Genomic DNA, 26,090 nt, shown 5'->3' on the forward strand with positions numbered 1-26,090 from the left:
ACCTAACCTACACATCTTTGGACACTAAGGGGCAACTTAGCATGGCCAATCCACCTAACCTACACATCTTTGGACACTAAGGGGCAATTTAGCATGGCCAATCCACCTAACCTACACATCTTTGGACGCTAAGGGGCAATTTAGCATGGCCAATCCACCTAACCTGCACATCTTTGGACTGTGGGAGTAAACACCTGAAGAAAACCCATGCAGGCATGGAGAGAATGTGCAAACTCCACACACAGACAGACACCCAGGGCCGGAATTGAACCCAAGTCCTGGGGGCTGTGAGGCAGCGGTGCCAACCAGTGCGCCACAGTGCCGAGGCAGCAATGGCTGCTGGGGTGAATGGCCTGATTTATAACAGTAGCGAGGTCCCTTTAAATCGTTTTCTATTGGTAGGCATGGCCTAATGGACTGCTCTCTGAGGCCCAATTACTGCTGCTGCAAAAAAAAGCCTGTGCCTTGGGAGGTGTTGGTTGAAAGCCTCAGGCACCTCCCCCCCCCCGCCACTGAAGCCTCCCCTCTCCAGTAACTAAAGCCTCCACTTTGCTCACCCGTTGAAACCTCTCATAACAGGTCCTGCACTCCTTCAAATTTTCACTCTGGCAATGCCAATACGGTCACTCCATGGAAAGAATTGGGAAGCACTGATAGAAGATAAGCTTGATTATTTGACAAGAAACCGTTCCTCAACTACTTCTTTTGCTCCACAGTATCCCTTGGCTCCCTCGTTTACCACCATAGTCTCTGCGCCACTGCAATCCTTTCCCTTGTTTCTCCCACTGTTGCCATCCCACACACCATCATGGTGGCACAGCGGTTAGCACTGCTGCCTCAGTACCAGGGTCCCAAGCTCGATTCCTGGCTTGGGTCACTGTCTGTGCAATGTCTGCATGTTCTCCCCATGTCTGTGCGGGTTTCTTCTGGGCGCTCCTGTTTCCTCCCACAGTCTAAAACACATGCTGGTTAGGTGCATTTGCTGAATTCTCCCTCAGTGTACCTGAATAGGTGCCGGAGTGTGGCGACTAGAGGATTTCCACACTAACTTCATTGCACTATTAATGTTATTCGATTTGTGATACTAATAAATAAACTTTAAACTTTAAAACTTTTCCCTTCTGATCACCTCTTCACTGACAATGTGACAATTATCTGGAATGACATCCTTCTTACCCCAAGTCCTGTATAAACTCCATCCCATTCTCCCAGTTTCTACAACCTCATCGTATTTGTTCCACATGCTTCTGAAATGTCCTTTATACCTGACCAAAGAGTTCACAGAGCCATTAACCAGGTCTCCGTTTGATGGGCAAGTTCGACGGATTGGCCAACTCTATAGTGCCCCTGAGTGTCCCAGGATGTTAGGGGGGTGATGAACAGGGTAAATATTCCTTGGGCTTTAGACCAGAAGATGGAGGAGAAGAATTAGGCCATTCAGCCCATGGAATCTGCTCCGCTATTCAATCATGGCTGATAAGTTTCTCAACTCCATTCTCCCATCTCTTCCCTGTCACCTATGATCCCCTTACCAATCAAGAACCTATCTATCTCTGTCTTAAATACACTCAATGACCTGGCCTCCACAGCCTTCTGTGGCAAAGAGTTCCACAGATTCACCACCTTTCGGTTGAAGAAAGTCTTGGTTCTAAAGGGTCGTCCCTTTATTCTGAGGCTGTGCCCTCGGATTCTAGTTTCTCCTACTATTTGAAACATCCTCTCCACATCCAGTCTATCCAGGCCCCTCAGTATTCTGTACATTTCAATCAGATCTACCCCCCTCTCATCCCTCTAACCTTCTGACCTGGCCCTATAACAGGGTGAGAAGGTTTCACCTCATGTCTCCATTGCTCCTTTTGCCAATTTCATTAAATCTGAGCTCTTATTCTAGATCCTCCTCCCATCACTGGAAACAGTTTCTTCCTGTCTATATGTCCAAACCCTCATGACTGTGAACACTTTGACTGGAACCCAACTTGTTCAATGGAACAGAGAGACTAATGGAATTTGGAAGCATTGTTAGTAAAGTTCTCAGAATCAGAGTGAAAGCAAGTTTCAGAGCTGACAGGCAGTCTATGTGGCGCAACTGGTTCACGCGTTTGGCTGTTAACTGAAAGGTTGGTGGTTCAAGCCCATCCAGGGACACTTTGAATTCTTGGGCAGCATGGTGGCACAGTGGTTAGCACTGTTGCCTCACAGCACTAGGGTCCCGGGTTCAATTCCGGCCTCGGGTCACTGTCTGTGTGGAGTCTCCCCGTTCTCCCTGCGTCTGCGTAGGTTTCATCCGAGTCTGAAAGACGTGCTGGTTAGGTGCACTAAATTCTCCCTCAGTGTAACCGAGCAGGCCAGAGTGTGGCGACAATAATTTCACTGTAGTGTTAATGTAAGCCTACTTGTAACACTAATAAAAAAAACGCACTCATGTAGGACGGGCCAGGGAAGCGAGCTAGAACCTAATCTTGAAAACTGATTACACAATGCAAATTACTCAAATATCTTCACCATTTTTTTTAATCAGATCTTCCCAATTGCTTCAGAATAGTTTCCAAATAACCTGACCGCATCAATCTACTTCCGCCATTGTCTCATGTTACCATCATTTCCTCCTTCTTGTGCATTTGGTCTCCCAGAGAAATGGCAAACAAAGCAGCTTCTTACCTTGGGGATAGTCCCATATCGAATACTGTTCACCATCGAACATTCCAATACCTGTCCTTCCTTAAAAATAAAGGAAAATCATTCATTAAGCTCTGTTTGCAAGATGCAAATGCAGATTGAACATGTGCCAGTATTACTTCACTACAAGGTGGGGTTAAAACATCTGTGGTTCCAGTGACATTTGCTTCCTGTCGTTTATCAAGGGGAAACTTCTGATGATCTTCCACATGTTTCGTCACTGGTGTGGGAGCAGAGTGCCAGCTGGGACGGCTGCTCGGTCAAAAACTAATCTCAAAAACCAACGTTAAACAGAAACTTGCCTTCCGCTCTCTTTCTGAGGTTTACTGGAGCAGGGCAGGAGGAATGGCGCAACTTGCAAGATCATAGAACGAGAAGGCCATTCGGACCACCGGGTCTGTTATGACTCTCGCACACAGCATCTCGGCTCGGACAGGACATCTTGGCTCAGCCGTTCCCCCCTTCCCCCAACCCTGCACCATCCCCTACCCCCCCCCCAGGAGAAGGCTTTGGTTTATCCATTGGATAAGCTGGAAGGATTCTGCATCAACCCACCCATCCTGTGCTCATGCGGTGCCTTCCCACTGAGCTCCGGTAGGATTGGTGGTGCCCAATCCGGTTGGTGACACTCAAACTGAGACGAAAACTAGGAAAGTGAGGAAAGGGTCAACGTTCCAATTGTTTGGAAATCGCGGTTGATTTTGATTTGATTTGATTTATTGTCATATAGAGTCACAGAGGTTTACAGCATGGAAACAAGCCTGTCAGCCCAACTTGTCCATGCTGCCCTTTTCTTTTAACCACCAAAGCCAGTCTCAATTGCCCGCATTTGGCCCCTATCCCTCTATAGCCATCTTACCCACGTAACTGCCTAAATGCTTTCTAAAAGACAAATTTGTACCTGCCTCCACTAACCCGTCTCTGGCAATTTATTCCAGATACTCACCACCCTCCGTGTGAAAAAAATTGCCCCTCTGGACCCTACTGTATCTCTCCTCTCTCATCTTAAACCTAGACTCTCTAGTTTTAGACACCCCTAACTTTGGGAAAAGATGTTGACTATCTACCTTATCTATGTTTTTGCCTCAGTTTTAGAAAGCAAGGATAGAATCTGCATACCTGAGGTATACTGCAAAAGATTTCTACCTCTGATTTGATTTATTATTATCACATGTATTAATGTACAGCAAAAAGTATTGTTTCTTGGACACTATACAGACAAAGCATACTGTTTATAGAGAAGGAAAGGAGAGGGTGCAGAATGTAGTGTTACAGTCATAGCTAGGGTGCAGAGAAAGATCAACTTAGTGCAAGGTAGGTCCATTCAAAAGTCTGATGGGAAGAAGCTGTTCTTGAGTCGGTTGGTATGTGAGCTCAGACTTTTGTATCTTTTTCACAACGGAAGCAGGAGGAGAGGGAATGTCCGGGGTGCGTGGGGTCCTTAATTATGCTGGCTGCTTTTCCGAGGCAGCAGGGAGTGTAGACGGAGTCAAAGGGTGAAATTGAGCATGTGGGAACACAGCACAGTGGATGAAAAATTGGAAGTGTTCGAGGCAGGTGAGTAAAATTAAGATGGCATTGAGTGTTTGAGATACAGGGTAGAACAATGAAGACAGCTGGACAAATTTGAACCAAACACTGGTTGAACGAGAGGTAAATCACACGGGTGCCCTGTTAGCCAAGGAATATTAAAGCCAGAGAGATCACTAAGTGTAGGTTCACCACAATGACACCAACAATTGGAAACCATCACTGTGGCAAGTGAATTGTGGTACCCCAGTGGAGCAGGAGGTTTTTTAATGGACATGTTAAGCATTAGAATCCGTATAATACCGGAGTTGAGGGGGTTGAGCTATGAGGAGAGGCTGAATAAACTGGGCTTGTACTCGTTAGAGTTTAGAAGAATGAGGGGAGATCTCATTGAGACGTATAAGATGATGAATGGGATGGATAGGATAGAGGTGGAGAGACTCTTCCCGCTCAAAAAAGACAGTAGGACTAGGGGGCACAGCCTCAAGATAAAAGGGGGGCGGTTTAGAACGGAGTTGAGGAGGAACTTCTTCACTCAAAGGGTGGTGAATCTCTGGAATTCTCTGCCCGTTGAAGTGGTGGAGGCTGCCTCGCTAAATATTTTTAAGACGCGGGTTGATGGGTTTTTGATAAGAGAGGGGATTAAGGGTTATGGGGAGAAAGCGGGAAAGTGGAACTGAGCAGCGACAGATCAGCCATGATCTTATTGAATGGCGGGGCAGGCTCGAAGGGCTAGATGGCCTACTCCTGCTCTTATTTCTTATGTTCTTATAATGCAGAAGGAGGCCATTCAGCCCATCATGTCTGTACTGACCCTCTGACAGAGCATGTTGTCCAGCACCACATCCCTATCTTCTCCCCGTAACCCCATTCATTTACCCTGCTAATCCCCCTAACCTACACATCTTTGGACAGTTAGGGGCAGTTTAGCACGGCCACTCCATCTAACCTACACATCTCAGTACACAAAGAGGCAATTTAGCATGGCCAATTCACCTAACCTGCACATTCTGGGACATTAAGGGGCAATTTAGCATGGCCAATCCACCTAACCTACCTCCAGGAAACCGGAGCGCCTGGAGGAAACCCACACAGACTCAGGGAAAACCTGTAAACTCCACACAGTTACCCAGAGCTGGAATCGAAGCCGGTTCCTTGGGCTGTGAGGCAGCAGTGTTAACCACTATGTCACCGTAAAGGTAGGTGAGAGATTAAACAGTCCTTTTTTTGGGCAGTCAATGATGAAAGGTCATTTACATAGGGCAGTTACTCCACACTCCAGTTGTCGGGAAATAGAACGCTTTGCCATAAGGAATGGCTGTGGCAGACACTGGTTTTCTGAAGGAAATATGGATATATATTGGAAGTAGAGGGTGAAGCAAGACAATGGACAGCATAGCAGGAAATGGGATACAATTCGGATTATTCTCCCAAACATGCAATGAGACTGATGGTTTCCTCCGACTATGCAGCAAAGTCTGTTTGGATACAATTAGAAGAAAGGTAGAAACATTCTACAGTATATCTTAGACATATAGGGCAGGATTTTCCAGCCTCACTCATTGCGAAACTGTAAAATCCTGCCCGAGGTCAACGGACCTTCGCACTGTCCACCCCTCCCACCCTCTCTCATTCCCAGGGTGGTCAAGGCAGTAAAATTCCAGTGATACAGTTAAAAACATTCTACAGTAAGTACCCAGAGTTCAAGTTTTTAGGTGTCCAGATCATCAATAACCTGTCCTGGTCCCCCCCACACCAACACTATAGTTCAGAAAGCCCACCAACGCCTCTACTTTCTCAGAAGACTAAGGAAATTTGACATGTCAGCTACGACTCTCACCAACTTTTACGGATGCCCCATAGAAAGCATCCTTTCTGGTTGTATCACAGCTTGGTATGGGCTCCTGCTCTGCCCAAGACCGCAAGGAACTACAAAAGGTCGTGAATGTAGCCCAATCCATCACGCAAACCAGCCTGCCATCCACTGACTCTGTCTACACTTCCCGCTGCCTGTGAAAAGCAGCCAGCATAATTAAGGACCCCACGTGCCTCGGACATTCTCTCTTCCACCTTTTTCCACTGGGAAAAAGATACAAAAGCCTGAGGTCACATACCAACCGACTCAAGAACAGCTTCTTCCCTGCTGCTGTCAGACTTTTGAATGGGCCTACCTCGCATTAAGTTGATCTTTCTCTACACCCTAGTTATGACTATAAACTGCATTCTGCACTCCCTCCTTTCCTTCTCTATGAACGGTATGCTTTGTATAGCACGCAAGAAGCAATACTTTTCACTGTACATTGATACACGTGCTAATAAGAAATCAAATCAAATCAGAGGTAGAAATCTTCTGCGGTATGCCTCGGACAAGCAGAGTCTACCTTTTCTTTCTAAAACTGAGGCACTAAAATGTTTTTAGTCTCACAACACTATGTTAACATCCAGCAGGTTTATTTGGAATCACAAGCTTTTGGAGCACTGCTCCTTCATCAGGTAAGCGGAGGCTCCACTCACCTGATGAAGGAGCAGTGCTCTGAAAGCTCGTGATTCCAAATAAACCTGTTAGGCCTATAAACTGGTGTTGTCACACTTCTTACCGTGCCCACCCCAGTCCAACCCCTGCATCTCCACATCGTGAAATATTTTTGGCACTGGATCTTTGAACTTACTCTATCCCCAATGTTACTGTTACTTAATTCATTCTTAGTAATGGAGTTTTACAACCGCAGCTTATCATGCAGGATATAGGGGACTGGGCAAGCAAAAAGGTTTATGCTGAGGTCACAGAGTTCAAGTGTGGGCACAAATACCTTTCCTTCGCTTTTCCAGGTGAGGAAGAATCCAAATTCATCCACCTTAAAGATGCAGTTAGGTTCCAATACAGATGACTCCTGTTGGGAGGAAGAGACAATCGTCAGTAATAAGTCAGTTAGCGACCATCCTCAGGAAGGTCAAGGATCCGCAGAACGGCCCTCAAGCAGTGCCAAGGCTGGAGAGGGTGAAAATAATGTGGGTTCTTTTGTGTGTTCTCCCAGTGTGCACCTCCTGATGGTCAGCTTCGAACGGGAAAAAGCTTCCGGTGAGCCGCTCACCACGTCACCCTGGGTTCACGGAGACTAAAGTCAAATACCGATGTTTTAACGTTTCCTCACTCCAGGTCAAAGTGCAAGGAGCATGGATGGGAAACTGCTGGAAAATCTCAGCAGGTCGGGCAGCATCTGTAAGGGCGGAAAAGAGCTGACGTTTCGAGTCCAGATGACCCTTTGTCAAAGCTTTTTCCTTCCAGTTTCAGATTCCAGCATCCGCAGGAATTTGCTTTGGGCTGATGAGAAAGTGTTGAGAGTGATGGTGGCACAGTGGTTAACAGCGCTGCCTCACAGCACCAGGGACTCGGGTTCGATTCCCGGCTTTGGGTGACAGTGCATGTAGAGTTTGCAAGTTCTCCCTGTGTCTGCGTGGGCTTCCTCCGGGTGCTCCGGTTTCCTCCCACAGTTCAGAGATGTGTTTAGGTGGACTGGCCATGCTAAATTGCCCTTAGTGTCCAAACATGTGTACGTTAGGTGGATTGGCCATGAAAATTGCCCCTTAGTGTCCAAAGATGTGTAGGTTAGATGAATTGGCTTTGCTAAATTGCCTCTTATTGTCCAAAGATGTTTAGGTTAAATGGATTGGCCATGCTAACTTGTCCCTTAATGTCCCAAGATGTATAGGTTAGATGGATTGGCCATACTAAATTGCCTCTCGGTGTCCAAAGATGTGTAGGTTAGGTGGACTGGCCATGCTAAATTGCCCCTTAATGTCCCAAGATGTGTAGGTTAGATGGACTGGCCATGCTAATTTGCCCCTTAATGTCCCAAGATGTGTAGGTTAAGTGGATTGGCCATGCTAAATTGCCCCTCAGTGTCCAAAGATGTGTAGGTTAGGTGGGCTGGCCATGCTAAATGTGTGGGATTACAGCGATAGAGTGGCGGAGAGGGTCTGGAATAGATACTCTGCCAGAGAGTCGGTGCAGACTTGATGGGCCAAATGGCCTTTTCTGCACAGTAGGGATTCTATGATTCTGTGCCAAAAACAAACTGTTCCTCAGTTTCTCAAGAAATGTAACTTTGCTCTGGTGCATTTTAATATGAGTGAGGGTCACACAATTAGTGAATTATGCTAATATTTTAAATATATGAATCAGATGTGAAGTGACAAGTGCACATGGTCCTTAATGCATTGAATAATAAATAATACATCATGAGTTGTCAGCAATCGCAATTATTCCATTGACTGCAGCCAAGAGGCCCTCTTATAAGAAACAGAATTTACATTTATGCAGATAACTAGGCTTTGTCTGTACTATAAGTAGTCAGGAGGCAGTGCGCATGATCAGAGGTCCACCTCAGGATTAAGCTGATGCAAATGAAAGCGATGTTTTTCTCCTTAGAACTATCAAGGACTCTTTTTGAATTGTTCAAGACTTGCCCCCGCCATTTGTTTGCTAACTTCCACTCTTCTTTTAGTCTATTGTCACTACCTTCCCTGGTACCGGCATGACGACATTTAAAATAAGGTATCATTTAATTCCCTCTAAATATTCCTGTGTGCATGTACAGAGCCTTTAAGAAACCTATTCGTGTCATGTTTCTTCTGCAGGATTTGCTTTAGCAATCAGTTCTATTATTGGTGCCACTTTGTCTGTAGCCAGCAGCCTGTGTTGTTACTGCAGCAGCATAATTGATCTTAATTGCGAAAATTGTTTGTTTTAATCTGCACCAATGCAGGGTTGTTAATTTAGAATTTTCCCCTGGGGTTTTTCAGAGTGGGGTTTGATCAAGTCAACTGAGAAGTAAGGTCATGTGACTGGGCAGGACTCGGGTCACACAGAGAAACTCAGCTCAGTTGCTGTTTGGGATCTATAGAGAGACGAAATAGCTCTCTGTCTGTCTCTTTCTCTCCCTGGAGGTTGGAGACTGGCATCTGCCAGAAAATAGGTCTCTTTCTCTGAAGTTCTACTGCTTGAAGGTAGCTCTTTCTCTGGAAACTGCTGCATGGGAGTAAGAAGGCAGGTGTCTTTCAGTATCTGTCCAGAGGAGTTAAAAGGCTTGAAAATTAGTATCCATGTGAGCGTATCTGTTTTTAGTGCTAATTGGTTCCAAAGAAGGATGTATGTCTACGGGAATATTGCTTAAATTGGAACTATAGAGATAGATGGCTGGTTAAGATTCATGTTTAAGTATCTTTCTCATGTTTAAGTATCTTAATTGGTAAAAGTTATGCTAATTCTTTTTGTTAGATGCTAACTGTATTCTTAAGTAAAGTTGGTTAAAACTGAGATAAGAAGGAATTTTTTGCCAAAGGGTGGTTAATCTGTGGAACTCATTTCCACAGAGGGCTGAGGAGGCCGGGTCATTGAGCGTCTTTAAGACGTAGACAGTTGGTTCTTGATCAATAAGGGGATCAAGGATTATGGGGGGAAGGCAGGAGAATAGGGATGAGAATCATATCAGCCATGACTGAATGGTGGCGCAGACTTGATGGGACGAATGGCCTAATTCTGCTCCTATGTCATATGGTTTTAATAAAAGCTTTCTAGTGGGTCAACAGAATCACATCGGGAGTGAAACATCTTACGTTCGCACTAATGCCAAAATCAACTAAAGTTGGGGTCTAGACTAAATTGAGAATATATCTTGGTGTTTCTAATCTGGTCCCTCAGACTGGGCCATCAGGCAGAGATCAGGAACGTACTAATGCAGAGGACAAACAGGCCACATACAAACAGTGGTTCCTTTAAGATGCGCACACACACGCGTACACAGAGTGTTGCGCCAATCTTAAAGGGACCATGCAGTGCAACAAATGGACTGTGCACAGAGAAGGGACATTAGAGAGAACATTGGCAGGCGAATGCAAATCATTTTGGTAGCCCTCAGTTTAACCTTTGGGAGGGTGCGGTGGCACAGTGGTTGGCACTGCTGCCTCACAGTGACCAAGGGTTCGATTCCCGGCTTGGGTCACTGTCTGCGTGGAGTTTGCACGTTCACCCCGTGTCTGTGTGGGTTTCCTCCGGCTGCTCCGGTTTCCTCCCACACTCCAAAGACACGGAGGTTAGGTGGATTGGCCATGGCAAATTGCTCATTAGGGGGACTAGCTCGGGTAAATACATGGGGTTATGGGGAAAGGGCCTGGGCGGGATTGTGGTCATTGCAGGGCCTATGGGCCGAATGGCCTCCTTCTGCACTGTAGGGATTCTATTATCCTGTAAGCAGTTTAGAAATTCTGGGATATTCATTGCAATGATCAATACGTATCAAAATTAATTTTTGCAATGCAAAGGCAGACACAATAACCTTGAGTTGATATTACTGCTTTTGCTAAGCTATGTGGCGATCTTCAGTTGACATTCTGTGCATTAATTATCATGTTACTAGCTCCTATTTATCTGCTGATATACATTAACACAAATGGTGAATATTAATAAAGAATTAAAGGTAGCTTTGGCATCGCAAGAAATATTCTGAACTTCAGTTTTTAAAGTTAATTTATTAGTGTCACAAGTCAGCTTACATTAACACTGCAATGAAGTTACTGTGAAAATCCCCTAGTCACCCCGCTCCCGTGCCTGTTCGGGTACACTAAGGGACAATTTAGCATGGCCAATGCACCTAGCCAGCACATCTTTTGGACTGTGGGAGGAAACCGGAGCACCCGGAGGAAACCCACGCAGACGTGGGGGAGAATGTGCAGACTCCGCACTGACAGTGACCCGAGCGGGAATCGAACCATAGATTCCCTACAATGCAGGAGGAGGCCATTTGGCTCATTGAGCCTGCACTCACCACAATCCCACCCAAGCCCTATCCCCACAATCCCACGTGAATGCATTTACCCTAGCTGGTCCCCCTGACGCTAAGGGGTACTTTAGCATAGCCAATCCACCTAACCCCCACATCTTTGGCCTGTGGGAGGAAACCGGAGCACCCGAAGGAAACCCACGCAGACACGGGGAGAGCATGCAGACTCTACACAGATAGTGACCTGAAGCAGGAAATGAGCCTGGGTTCCTGGCGCTGTGAGGCTGCAGTGCTAACCATTGTGCCACCGTGCCGCTCCTTGTGCCATTCTGGAGATGGAATAAATACACACCTTTGTGTATTTATTTCTGATACTTTTGTAACTGTCCTATTTTATTAATCAAATATGGATAAATATTTAAATATGTAATATTATGGGATGGTAAGTACTCTCGCTCCACGATACATTTGTGTAGAATGCTGGATTGGGATGGAGTGCCTTCATTGCTAATTTAGACAAGCGCTTCTTTCGTTGCACTGTGTGCAGCACTGACCCTCTCTCTGATTGAGCACAAATCCATTTCACATTGGCGAGAGAGCAGGAGCATGTGACTGTGCAGAACTCTGATCAATTTCCTTTCAGAAAATAACACCATTTGACAGTGATTCATGTAGCCAGTAAATTAATGTATCAAAACCTTTTTGTTTTAATCACAGACCATAATGTCACCGTGCAACTAAATGTCCAGTGAAAAGTAATGGATGTTACGTAACTGAAGTATTCCAAACTGCCGCATGTTAATTCAATCACTTTGAAGCATTCGTACAATCGTCTGCCCTTGTCTTATCATTTATCGATTCGTCATGTACTGACCGTCAGCAGAAAGGATGGCAAATATGCGGCTGGCTTATCAGCATCGGTACAGGGCAAACGCGCTGCCTGGGAGGGCAGTAGAGGTGGGAAATCTCACAACCTTCAAAAGGTGCGTGGATGAGCATCTGAAAGGTGCAATATGGGCCAAGTGCTGGAAGGTGACACGGCGGCACAGTGCTGAGCACCGCTGCCTCACACTGCCACGGGGCCAGTTCAATTCTGACCTCGGGTGTCTTGTCTGTGTGGAGTTTGCACATTCTCCCTGTGCATTTCCTCCAGGTGCTCCGAATTCCTCCCACAGTCCAAAGATGTGCAGGCAAGATGGGTTGGCCATGCTAAATTGCCCCTTGGTGCCCACAGATGTGCAAGTTAGGTGGATTGGACGTGCTAAATTGCCCTTAATATCCAAAGATGTGTAGGTTAGGTGGATTGGCCATGCTAAATTGCCCCTAGTGTCCAAAGGATATGCAGATTGGGTGGAGTGGCGTTGCTGAATTGCCCTCAATATCTCAAGATGTGCAATTTAGGTGGATTGGCCACGCCAAATTGTCCCTTAGTATCTGGGGGACTAGCAGGATGAATATGGGGGTTACGGGGATAGAGCCTGGGAGGGATTGTGATCAGTGCAGACTTGATGGGCCAAAATGCCTCCTTCTGCACTACAGGGATTCTACGATTCTGTGAGATTAGTGCAGATTTAGTGTAGTTTGTCGGTACAGAGTCAATGGGCCAAAGGGCCTCTTCAGTACCGTCTGGCTCTGTGAAGTACACAGTCTAAAGGTCGGTCACACTGTGGAAACCTTATCGACACAATCAGGCAGCAATTAATGAGGAAGAAATAAATCGTCGATCCTGCACGATAACAAGTGTGGTAAGCCACAAATGCAAATCGTGAGATTGTCGCATTGCATCTGCACACTGCGCTCAGAAAGGCAAAGCTCATAAACAGCTGCGGCAAAACAGCAATCTTTGGATAAAACATTGCCCAAAAACTTGTCGGTAACAGAATCCCTACAGTGCGAGAGGCCATTCGGGCCATCCAGTCTTACCCAGGACCTAACCGCACATATTTTATCCTGCTTACCCTCCAACCTATCTGTATTTTGGGACATAATGGGTCAATTTAGCATGGCTAACCCATCTAACCCTCACATCTTTGGACTGTCGGGGGAAACTGGAGCTCCTGGAGGAAACCCACACAGACATGGGGAGAACGTGCATTCAAAGGCCAGAATTGAACCCGGATCCCTGGAGCTGTGAGGCAGCAGTGCTAACCACTGTGCCGCCCATTAAATTAAATCCTTGGTTGAGGAAAGGGAAAATTTATTTTTTAATGTCACAAGTAGGCTTACATCAACACTGCAATGAAGTTACTGTGAAAAATCTCCTACTCGCCACACACCAGCGCTTGTTCGGGTACACTGAGGGAGAATTTAGCATGGCCAACGCACCTAACTAGCATGTCTTTCGTTCTGTGGGAGGAATCAGGAGCATCCGGAGGAAACCCACACAGATCATGGGGAGAACATGTAGGTTCCACACAGATAGTGACCCAGGTCAGGAGCAGAACCCAAATCCCTGGCACTGCGATGCAGCTGTGCTAACCACTTTGTGTCACGGTTTGAGAACAAAATCCACCCGTTACGTTTGATTTTGGCGGCCTTAGGTGGGAGAAGGGTTAAAAGGCAGATTGAAGGGACTGGCAGATGCTCAAAAGTAACAATCCTGCGTAGCTTGCAAGGGATGGTGAACCATAAAAGGGAACTTTCAATGGATAAAGTTGGAGACACCACCCCCGCACCGTAACCTTGTGCCCGGGATGAGGGACAAAAATAACTGGTTCACCCACCCACAGCTGGGGGTCTCACACTGCAGCTGGTCAGTGCCCGGTTCCCGCAGGAAGGCCATCAGTGAAGCAACAGCAATTTAGTTTTCTGACTGGGGAACCGAGGCCTCTATTTTAAGGGTGGCTAAATATAGTCAAAGCTGCCATGAGTCACTTCAAAAGAAAAGAGTTGAAAAGATATAATCCATAAAACCCAGTCCCTGGAAGGTAACGTGGAAACGTCCAACAATTAAAGATATGACAAAGCCAAAGAGTCCAACATCAAACAGGGAAAGCACCAGAATAGCATCTCAAAAATGTATCGGAAAAACCCAATCCTTCGATACAGCACAAATCAAAGAACAGAGAACTGCATAGGAAAGAGGCCCTTTGGCCCTACAAGCCTGTGCCGCCCATTTTAACACTCAGTGAGTGCCTCAGTCAAGTCTTACGTCGCTCGTCAACGTTTTTGTCTACCTCTAGTGGAACTCCACAATAAAAGGGGTGCAAATTTAGGGAATTATATATGCTCCAGATTAAGGGAGATCCAATCCTGGGACAATTTATTGACACCACTCAGCCTAAAAAGCACGTTTCTGGGTTGTGGGAGAAAACCCACGCAAGCACGGGGAGAATGTGCAAACTCCCACAGACATTGATCCAAAGCCAGAGATCCGACCCGGGTCCCTGTAACTGCACAGCAGGCAGTGATAGCCACTGAGCTGACGTGTTGCCCGTCAACTGGTCCAGTTTAAGCGTACACTAACGCACGTGAAGCACTAGGCAACTCTCGAAACAACATCCAAGAGCAACCCTCGCACGACCCACCACGAGACACAGATTCATTATTGTGCAAGCTTTTAGCCAGTGCTCATGGCTCAGGCCTTTGTGTGTGAGCCCGAATGCCCAATATAGCCTCCCAGAGCACTACGCAACTCTACCGGAAGCACGAGCATCGAAATTTATCCGTATATTAGTGCTATAGCGTACCAATTAATCAGATGATAATAATGTGCCTCTGAGTTGTGTTATTAGGGGTAAAAATGGATAGTCCCCTAAAATTGTGATTGGCGATTGACCTAATCACTTCCTCCTGGTAGAAACAGCACTCAAAATATGTGTTGCCTGTGTAGTTTACAGTGTGCACACCAAACGCACAGTTGAGAAGCTTCATGCCTCGATGGTGGAACCCACGTTTGTGCCAGGCTGGCCAGCATGCCCGCCTTCAGCCTGTTATCAAGTGGGCATCCCAACAGCCAATTTGCACTCAGCAAACTCCCCTCCAAACATCAGTGAATAATCAAGGCTTGTGACATTTAAGTTTCTTAAAAAGTTCATTAGTGTCGCAAGTAGGCTTACATTAACACTGCAATGAAGTTACTATGAAAGTCCCCTGGTCGCCACCTGTTCAGGTACACTGAGCGAGACTTTAGCATGGCCGATCCACCTAACGTGCACATCTTTGGATTGTGTGGGAGGAAACCGGGGCACCCGGAGGAAACCCACACAGACACGGGGAGAAGGCGCAGACTCTGCACAGACAGCGACCCAAGCCCGGAATCAAACCCGACTCCCTGGCACCGTGAGGCAGCAGATACGGCATGGAAACAAGCCCTTCGACCCAACTTGTGCTTGACTGAGGGATAAATATTGGCCAGATCCCCAAGCAAAGCTCCACTGCCTTCCTTCAGCACAGTGGCCTGTGGTAGTTTACTGTGTCCACTCGAAGAAGTTAGACGGGGTCTCAGTTAACATCTGAGGGAGGTTCCGAACTTCAGCAGGAGGGGTCTATGGTGGAGGCGTCCCCAATCCCACCCATCCCGTCTCCACTCCCCTCCTGCCTGGGATCTGAGCTTGTTAATTCTCAGGCTTCCTCTGACCAGGTCAGTCCTCCTGCCAACCTCAAAATTCAGCCTGGGCAGGAACTGGCCCTTAAGTGGCCAACAATGAACCAACATTTAAGGATCTCGACTGGGACAAGGGCTAGCACGGTGTTTAGCACTGCTGTCACGCAGCGCCAGGGACCCGGGTTCGATTCCCGGCTTGGATCACTGTCTGTCTGGAGTTTGCACATTCTCCCTATGTCTGCGTGGGTTTCCTCCGGGTGCTCCAGTTTCCTCCCACAGTCAAAAGATGGGTGCTTTAGGTGGATTTGCCAAGCTGAATTGCCCCATAGTGTCAGGGGGACTAGCTAGGGTAAATGCATGGGATAGGGCCTGGGTGGGATTGTGGTCAGTGCAAACTCAATGGGCCAAATGGCCTCCTTCTGCACTGTCAAATTCTATGATTTCCACATTAAAAAGAGCCTATATTGTGAAGTTGGCAAATGTTTTGACCTGTCACTTCGCTGGCATTAATGAGGTGTCCAAACCCATTCTGAAACCCTGCTTGGGCAGTTAACAGGACGGGAAGGCAATGGAAGTCGACCCCACCGCACTCCCTAATTCCCGGACGGAACTGCTTTTCCCGTGTGCCTGACATCGGGACTGTTCCAGCATGGTGGGGGAGTGGATTTGAGAGCAGGGACATATCAGCTACAATCTGATTGAATGGCGGAGCAAGCTCGAAGGGCTGAATTTGCCTACTTCTGTTCCCAATTCCTATATTCCTACACCGAACTGCCGGCACGGATATTGTCCGAGGATGAGCTACAAAGAGAGATTGAACAGGTTAGGACTTTATTCCCTGGAGCGTAGAAGAATGAGGGAAGATTTGATAGGGGTGTATAAGATTTTGATGGGTATCGCGAGAGTGAATGCAAGCAGGCTTTTTCCACTGAGGCTAGAGGAGAAAAAAAACCATGGGTTAAGTGTGAAAGAAGGAAAGTTTAAAGGGAATGTGAGGGGGGGGGGATTCTTCACGCAGAGAGTGGTGGGAATGTGGAATGAGCCGCCGGATAAAGTGGTAAATGCGGGGTCACTTTTAAGAAAAACTGGGACGGGTTCATGGATGAGAGGGGTGTGGAGGGATATGGTCCAAGTGCAGGTCAGTGGGACTAGGCAAAAAATGGTTTGGCACAGACAAGAAGGCCTGTTTCTGAGCTGTAATTTTCTACGGTTCTATGTTTCAAGGTGCACTTCAGTTTCCCCAGCACAAACAAATCATAAATTCAACGAACTTCAGACAGATTAGCCGGTGAGAAATTTCAATTTTGAACACCGTCAGGCTGTTTAATATTACTTTACCCCCACACACCCACCTGAAGTTGCACGCGGGGCAGATTTTGCTGGCGTACCAGGTATTTTAAGTGCGTGTATAAAGGGCTGGTTTATGATTTGCCACGCCAAGCGACTAAATCTTCCCATTCTGTTCCTTTGTCTGGCACAAGGCACACACTGCAGGACCATTGTGTGGAGTTTGGGTTTTTGTCAGCTAACTGGGGCAACGGCACAATGAAACCTCTCGAGTCAAACAAAGGCTCGGCTCAGAGCACAAGGACAGAGTCTCGGCGTTGCTATTTCCCTGCCTGCAGCCACACGGGTAATCTCCACGTGTTGCCACAAGAGCGCGGAGGGGGAAGGCAGCCCACTTTGTTCTGAGGTGTCACAAAGGCAAAACCCAGCACAAGGGAATTAATCTGCCGTCTGCGATGGCTGTCAGTGAAAGATGGGAGCTTAAAATGGAACCTAATTACGCTAATTGTGTGGGGAAAGGGCACTTGTTTTTAAGATGTCACTTACCTCTTCGTATCTGTCAAAAACAGCTCCATCCTGCATAAAGGCTGGAACAGCTTTCTGCCACAGAAACTCATATGCTTTAGCCATTGTTGCTCAGAGGCCTGAAAAAAAGAGAACCCACAGGACCAATTAATCCCGAGAAACAGTCACCTGAAAAAAAACAATCATATTAAACCAACACTCATCCCAATTTTACATCTTATTAGCCTCAGCGCATTCAAAAGACACGCCAGTCACAGACGCTCTAACACCCTTCCCTGTATCTCCTGTAACCCTGATGGAAATCAGTTGCAAAGCCCGAGATAAATCGTTAATAATCTGGAAAAGACCAGGTGCAATTCAAAGTTTGTTGCCTGCCTCCCCGACTGCAGTGATCCTGCGGTCGGCCAGGGCAAGTTCAAATCCCTCATTCTCCTTGAGGTAATTTTCTTTCTTTCTAAAAGGAAAATTAATTAAATCCTTTTTCTCCTACTAATAGATTATCGGCTGCTACTGGGAGAAGGAAAAATAGAAAGAAGAAGAGGTCGTTCCCAAGTGGAACAAAAGGAGAATAATTTTCAATAACTCAAGCAAAAGTTCCTCCCCTGTTCAGACACAAAAAGTGCAAAGTGCGTTTCCATTGTCAATTCCAAAACAGATTTGATTTGATTTATTATTGTTACACGTATTGGGATACAGTGAAAAGTATTGTTTCTTGTGCGCTATAAGGGGATGGCCGAACTGATGTATGAGGAGAGATTGGCTAGGTTAGGATTGTTTTCACTGGAGTTCTGATGAAGTTGGGGGGGGAATCTTATAGAGACTTATAAAATGCTAACAGGACTAGACAAGGTAGGTGTGGGAAGGATGTTCCGGATGGCGGGGGAGCCCAGAACCAGGGGTCACAGTCTGAGGATTCGGGATAGACCATTTAGGACAGAGATGAGGAGACATTTCTTCACCCAAAGAGTGGTGAGCCTGTGGAATTCATTACCATAGGAAGTAGTTGATGCCAAAACATTAAGTGTATTCAAAAGGCAGCTAGATATAGCACTTGGGGTGAATGGGATCAAAGGTTAAGGTGGGGGGGTAAGTAGGATTAAGCTATTGAGTTGGATGATGAGCCATGATCATGATGAATGGCGGAGCAGGCTCGAAGGGCCAAATGGCCTCCTCATGCACCTATCTTCTATGTTTCTATGGTTCTATACAGACAAAGCTTACCATTCATAGAGAAGGAAAGGAGAGGGTGCAGAATGTAGTGTTACAGTCATAACTAAGGTGTAGAGAAAGATCAACTTAATATATCGCTCCATTCAAAAGCAGCAGGGAAGTAGCTGTTCTTGACTTGGTTGGGACATGGCGTCAGACTTTTGTATCTTTTGCCCTGACGGAAGAAGGTGGAAGAGAGAATGTCCGGGCTGCGTGGGGTCCTTGATTGTGCTGGCTGCTTTTCTGATGCAGTGGGAAGTGTGGACGGAGTCAATGGATGGGAGGCTGGTTTGCCTGATGGACTGGGCTTCATTCACAACCCTTTACAATTTTTTGCGGTCTTGGGCAGAGCAGGAGCCATACCAAGCTGTGATACAACTGGAAAGGGTGCTTTCTATGGTGCATCTGTAGAAATTGGTGAGTTACAGCAGCAATGCCAAATTTTTTAGCCTCCTGAGAAAGTAGAGGCATTAGTGGGCCTTCTTAACTATAGTGTCGGTGTGGCGGGACTCGGACAGGTTGTTGGCATGAAATGTTACCCTGCAATCTTTCAAGAAAAGAAATCCTGTGTCTTCAACACCTGAGTCTCACTTCAGCCATCATGACTGGGATCCTCCCCCAAAAAAAATCTAAATTCCCAAAGTGCGGGACAACGTAGTATTTCCTGCCAGTTTTTGTAGCGTACCTACCACAACGAATCTCCGATACTCTGTGCATCGCAGAGTGCCTCAACAGGATTCAGTCTGGTAAGCAGGGGGTGGGGCCTATTCCCGCTCGAGAGTCCGGCAGCATAGTGCTGAGTGGGCCACTGCGCGCGCGCTGATCTGTCAGTGAGAAGATTGGCACACGCGCAGTAGCCCCCATTGCCAGCCCTTCAAAGCCCCAGAGCTGGCCTTCTGACCCCTCACTCGACCGCCCCCTAGCCCCCTGATCCCCAGCCTCCTGGATCTCCGCAGTTCAGCCTCTGTGTCACACCCCGCAACCCTCCCTCCCACTACCCGCCCAGCCCCAATCTCCCGCTAATCGTACTGAAGTGCTTATTTCAACAATATCATAATCAGCTCCGCGCCAATTTCCGCTGTTCGAGCAGTGCAGCAGGCTGAGAGAATCCCAGCCATGCACTGGAACTTTCCATTTCACCAAATATAACCAAAATAGTGTCGGGGAAACCATGTCAAGAGCCACAAACTTTATTCTACTGCACTCTCAGTGCAAAGGCTTACTTTCATTCAATGACTTATAATCAGGACCAATTCTGAGAAGCTTTTTCCAGCACAGGTACAGAACCCAGACGTCCGACCCTCTGTTTCTACTGAAACAGTTCTCCTCCACTCTGTCCTCTGTTATGAATGCTCGGCTGAGGGCCAAACACCAGAAGGCGCATTAGCTCCTCAGAGGTTCCCTCTTGCCGACTGAAGTGGGGTGATTTTGCTTGATTAACATCGTTACGTAGTTTTAACGAGTTGCACTTTCTGAGATTTACTTTGTCAACGTCTCAATACTTAAATCTTTGGTTATGATTAAAAGGTCTAACGAAATTCAAGCCTCTCTGACTGGAACCTTTCCAACTGACACTTTTGTAAGGTTGTAAGCACAAGAGCTTTTTCTTAAGCGGATTACTGAATGACTGTTTTTTTGCTCCCCACAGCATTTCTACAATTACTTCTATTATAACATAACTCATTTCTGTACACAACGTATACCGGATGAATGGATACGGAAGCCGAGAAGGTCACCCTCGTTCACTCTGCTCCTCTCTCCGTACTTGGAGCCAGACCTGCCGAGCATTTCCAGCACACTCTGTTTGTATCACAGTCGTACTGCAGCAGGCTGTGTGAGCATGAACTGGGGAATGAAACGTTTCAGGACAAAAGAGATTTTTTTTATTGCAATATTAAAATAGCAAGTGAATTTGTATTCATACATTCCCTTTGAAATTAAATGGAGGAAGGCTACACCTCCGCACAATATATTCAAATACAATGCTGGAGATTTGGTGACAAGATAGACTGTCCAAATCAGGCACTGCAATCGCAAACAAAGAACTTATTTTGCGAACAGACTTTCTTCACAAATGCCCTGTCCAGCTGCGAAATGACAATATGAAGCAGAAATGGATGGCAGCAGTGTCACACCGAGGGATTCGGTAACAGCTGTTCCACTGTCAGCATCTTCATTTCCTATCTATTTTCGTAATCGCTAATGACATTCGGAAGTAAACACTGAGGTTAGCACAACGGGAATCTGTTTGATAGCTGATTAAAATCGAGAACGCTATTATCACGCGGCGGTGGTCTGAGAAGCAAAGGGACCGAGCGCTCCTGGCAGAAGACATCAAACAAACTTGTTCCTGGGTGCAGGGTGTCCGGAGGGGTGGAGGAGTGGAGGGGTGGAGGGGTGGGTGGAAGGGGAGCGGAGGGACAGCTAAAGTGAATATGTTGTCACCTTCTGCACTCAGGTTACTCAAGATCCCACAAACCCAGACATTCTCTCTTCCACCTTCCATCAGGAAAAAGGCACAAAAGTCTGAGGTCATGTATCAACCGACTCAAGAGCAGCTTCTTCCCTGCTGCTGTCAGACTTTTGAATGGACCTACCTCACACTAATTTGATCTTTCTCTACACCCTAGCTATGACTGTAACACTATCTTCTGCACTCTCTCATTTCCTTCTCTATGAATGGTATGTTTTGTCTGTGTAGCACACAAGAAACAATATTTTCACTATATGTTAATCCATGTGATAGTAATAAATCAAATCAAATCATCCTCTCGTATTGAAACCGCAGGTAAAGACAACAAGAATCTATTCCCTGCCTCTCACAATCTAAGTGTCTCCAGGCAGCAACTCCTTTTGAGATGTCCCTTCCTGCCAGTTCTCTAACACAGATCTTTTCAGCTATCTCATCTCTCACAGCTTGGCACTGAGTTGCTCCCCAAGCTCTTACGCACGATCCAATGTCACATAGAGGGCTGAGACCTCTTGGGAAGAATCTCCCAAACAATTCAATGTTTACTTCCGTTGTGGGCAAAGTTTTGGAAAGGATTATAAGAGATAGGATTTATAAACATCTAGAAAGGAATAATTTGATTAGGGATAGTCAGCACGGTTTTGTGAAGGGTAGGTCGTGCCTCACAAACCTTATTGAGTATTTTGAGAAGGTGACCAAAGAGGTGGATGAGGGTAAAGCAGTTGATGTGGTCTATATGGATTTCAGTAAAGCGTTTGATAAAGTTCCCCACGGTAAGCTATTGCAGAAGATACAGAGGCGTGGGATTGAGGGTGATTTAGCAGTTTGGATCAGAAATTGGCTAGCTGTAAGAAGACAGAAGGTAGTGGTTGATGGGAAATGTTCATCCTGGAGTTCAGTTACTCGTGGTGTACCGCAAGGATCTGTTTTGGGGCCACTGCTGTTTGTCATTTTTATAAATGACCTAGATGAGGGCGTAGAAGGATGGGTTAGTAAATTTGCCGATGACACTAAAGTCGGTGGAGTTGTGGACAGCGCAGAAGGATGTTGCAGGTTACAGGGGGACAGAGATAAGCTGCAGAGCTGGGCTGAGAGGTGGCAAATGGAGTTTAATGCGGAAAAGTGTGAAGTGATTCACTTTGGAAGGAGTAACAGGAATACAGAGTGCTGGGCTAATGATAAGATACTTGGTACTGTGGTTGAGCAGAGAGATCTCAGAGTCCCTGTGCATAGATCCCTGAAAGTTGGCACCCAGGTTGATAGGGTTGTTAAGAAGGCATACGGTGTGTTAGCTTTTATTGGTAGAGGGATTGAGTTTCAGAGCCATGAGGTCATATTGCAGCTGTACAAAATTCTGGTATGGCTGCACTTGGAGTATTGCGTACAGTTCTGGTCGCCGCATTATAGGAAGGATGTGGAAGCATTGGAAAGGGTGCAGAGGAGATTTACCAAGATGTTGCTGGTATGGTGGGAAAGTCTTATGAGGAAAGACTTAGGGACTTGAAGCTGTTTTCGTTAGAGAGAAAAAGGTTAAGTGGTGATCTAACAGAGGCATTTGAGATGATCAGAGGATGAGATAGGATGGATAATGTGAACCTTTTTCCTGGGATGGAAATGGCTATCCCGAGGAGACATAGCTTTAAATTGAGGGGTGATGGATATAGGGCAGATATCAGAGATAGGTTCTTTACTCAGAGAGTAGTAAGAGCATGGAATGCCCTGCCTGCAACAGTAGTGGATTCGCCAATATTAAGGGTATTTAAATGGTCATTGGATAAACATATGGGTGATATTGGAATAGTGTAGGTTAGATGGGCTTTAGATTGGTTTCACAGGTTGGCACAACATCGAGGGCCGAAGGGTCTGTACTGCACTGTAATGTTCCATGTTCTATATGCTCTAGGGCCCTGAGTCCAAATCCCACCACAGCAGATGGTGAAATTCAAATTCAATAAAAGTTTGGAATTAAATCCACTGTCGATTGTGGTAAAAACTAACCTGGTTTGCATGACGGTAGCACAGTGGTTGGCACTGCTGCCTCACAGCACCAGGGACGCGGGTTTGATTCCTGGCTTAGGTCACCGTCTGTGCACATTCTCCCCATGTCTACATAGGTTTCTGCCGGGTGCTCCCACAGTCCAAAAGACGTGTCAGTTAGGTGCACTGGCCTTGCTAAATTCTCCCTCAGTGTGACCGAACAGGCGCCGGAGTGTGGCGACTAAGTTTTAGGCTTACTTATTAGTGTCACAAGAAGACTTACATTAACACTGCAATGAAGTTACTGTGAAAATCCCGCAGTCGCCACACGCCAGGGGATTTTCACAGTGACTTCACTGCAGTGTTAATGTAGGCCTACTCAAACAAGATTTAATGTCCTTTAGCAAAGGAAATCTGCCATCCTTACCCAGTCTGGCCTCCATGTGACTCCAGACCCCACAGCAATGTGGCTGATTCTCAAATGCCCTCTGAAATTAGGGATGGGCAATAAATGCTGGCCCAGCCAGGGATGCCCACACCCCGTAGAAAGGAATAAAAAAGAACTGCAGTAATCCTGGCCCCTATTACCACATCATACAATACCAGTAATGTCTAGTATACGTCTAATAGGTCCTTCCCATCTATTTGTTAATCCTGGGAGCAATATTTGCTCCCAGCCACCAAAATATATTCCACAATTGTCATCACCTCTTTAGCTGGCGACAAAGCAGAAACTTCAATTTGATCTGACTATACCATAAAACGCAAGTTGCCACCCACAGATTTTCAAACCGTCACTCTGTAATACCTGATTCATCAGTTCAAAGTGCTATGAGACTAAGATTGGCGGAGCTGTGTGTCGTGATGAAGGTTACACAGCAGGATATGTAGACAGACTAAAAACTTGGGCGGAGAAGTGGCAGATGGAATTTAATCCAGACAAATGCGAAGCATTTTTGGAAGATCTAATTCAAGTGGGAGCTATAAAATAAATGGCAGAACAATCCGGAGCATAGAGAGATCTGGGAGTACAGGTCCACAGATCCTTAAAAGTGGCAGCACAGGTGGTAAAGAAAGCATAGACATGTTTGCCTTCATCGGAAGGGACACTGTGCATAAAGGTTGGCAAATTATGTCACAGTTGTATAAAATGTTGGTTAGGCCATAGTGTTTGGAATGCTATGTTCAATCCTGGTCACCCCAACTCTACCAGAAGGACGTGGAGGCTTTGGCAAGAGTACAGAAAAGGTTTACCAGGATCCTGCCTGGTATGGAGGGTATTAGCTATCAGGAAAGATTGAATAAACTGGGATTGTTCTCCCTGGAAAGATGCCTCAATATGGTCGGACACTTGAGGGCAGAACACACAAATTAGGAGCAGGAGTAGGCCACCATGCGCCGCCATTCAATAAGATCACAGCTGACCTGATTGTAACCTTAAACTGTCCTGCTCCCTCCACGACGCGCTATAGTTAAGAAAGCCCAGCAACGCCTCTACTTCCTCAGGAGGCTGAAGAAATCCACCATGTCCGTTACAGCTCCTACCAATTCTTATAGATGCACCATAGAAAGCATCCCTTCTGGTTGCATCACAGCTTTGTATGGCTCCTGCTCTGCCCAAGACCACAAGGATTGTGGTCTAAGGGTTGTGAACGAAGCCCAGTCCACCACCAAACTAGCCTCCCATCTATCGACTCTGACTACACCCTCGGAAAAGCAGCCAGCATAACCGAGAACCCCACGCACCCCAGATATTCTCTCTTCCACCTTCTTCCATCAGGAAAAAGATACAAAAGTCTGAGGTCACGTACCAAATGACTCAAGAACAGCTTCTTCCCTGCTGCCATCGGACTTTTGAATGGACTTACCTTACATTAAGTTGATCTTTCTCTACACCCTAGCTATGACTGTAACACTACATTCTGCACCCTCTCCTTTCCCTCTCTATGTACAATATGCTTTTTCTGTTTGGTGCTGGCAGGACATGGATTGTGCAAAAATCTTGAGCGGGATTTTCTGTTATTGGGGCAAGTGCGGCTGGTTAATCCTGCCCTTAAATGTCCAAAGATGTGTAGGTTAGGTGGATTGGCCGTTTTATATTGTCCCTTAGTGTCTAAAGATGTGCAAGGTTAGGTGGATGGGCCATGCTAAATGCTTGGGGTTGCGGGGATTGGGCCTGGGTAATATGCTCTTTTGGAGAGTCAGTGCAGACCCGATGGGCTGAATGGTCTCCCTCTACACTGTTGGGGATCTCTGGTTCTATGGCTACAATTTCAAAGGTGCATCCCCAAATGTGTAAGAAGTCACTCGCGCGTTACTTCCTGTGAAAGTGTGTAGCCCAGCATGTGAGGCATATTCTGAAGAGGTTGAGTAGTGGCAGGAAACTAGTGTAGAAACATAACAAAGACTTGAAATGAAAGGAAAATGCTGTGGATGCTGGAAATGTAAAATGAGAACCAAAATTTGCTGGAATACTCAGCATGGCTGGCAGCAACTGTGGAGAGAGAAACAGAGTTGATGTTGTGATTCCCTTTGACTCTTCTTCAGAAATGAAGACTTAAAATATTCAAAGTATAAAGAAGTTTTTTTTTTAATTCATTCATGGGATATGGGCACCGCTGGCTAGGCCAGCATTTATTGCCCATCCCTGAGGGCATTTAAGAGTCAACCACACAAGTCGTGAGTCTGGAGTCAGATGTAGGCCAGACCAGGGTAAGGGCGGCCAATTTCCTTCCCTAAAGGACACTGATGAACCAGATGGGTTTTTAACGACCATCGACAATTATCTCACTGTCATAACTTTTAATGCCAGATTTTAATTGGCTTCAAATTTCACCACCTACCATCGCACCCAGGTCCCCAAAACATTAACAATAAAAGACAGAAAAATGCTGGAAAATCTCAGCAAGTCTGACACCGTCTGTGGAGAGAGAATAGAGCCCACGTTTTGCGTCTGAATGACCCTTCGTCAGAACTCTTGTACCCCTAGAGCTCTAATGAAGGGTCATCTGGACAGAAAATGTTGGCTCTACTCTCTCCTCACAGATGCCGTCAGACCTGCTGGGATTTTCCAGCATTTTTCTGTTTTTGT

At 46.3% G+C, this 26,090-nt stretch overlaps 1 protein-coding gene across 4 annotated transcripts in view; it reads right to left on the reverse strand.

Moving 5' to 3' along the window:
* LOC145350763 (1-phosphatidylinositol 4,5-bisphosphate phosphodiesterase beta-4-like) overlaps positions 1–26,090 on the reverse strand; it is a 451,544-nt gene that overhangs the window by 181,671 nt on the left and 243,783 nt on the right. For all 4 annotated transcript variants that reach the window (XM_080200036.1, XM_080200037.1, XM_080200034.1 and 1 more), the window contains 3 exons: positions 17,365–17,462; positions 7,017–7,097; positions 2,659–2,718 (listed from right to left, as the gene is read on the reverse strand). In XM_080200036.1, the coding sequence (XP_080056162.1) occupies positions 2,659–2,718; positions 7,017–7,097; positions 17,365–17,448 (225 nt within the window). In that variant the 5' untranslated portion in view covers positions 17,449–17,462. The remainder of the gene's footprint in view (positions 1–2,658; positions 2,719–7,016; positions 7,098–17,364; positions 17,463–26,090) is intronic.

The sequence above is a fragment of the Carcharhinus amblyrhynchos genome, chromosome 12, assembly GCF_965287045.1.
Source record: "Carcharhinus amblyrhynchos chromosome 12, sCarAmb.v2.hapA, whole genome shotgun sequence".
Lineage (NCBI taxonomy): Eukaryota > Metazoa > Chordata > Chondrichthyes > Carcharhiniformes > Carcharhinidae > Carcharhinus > Carcharhinus amblyrhynchos.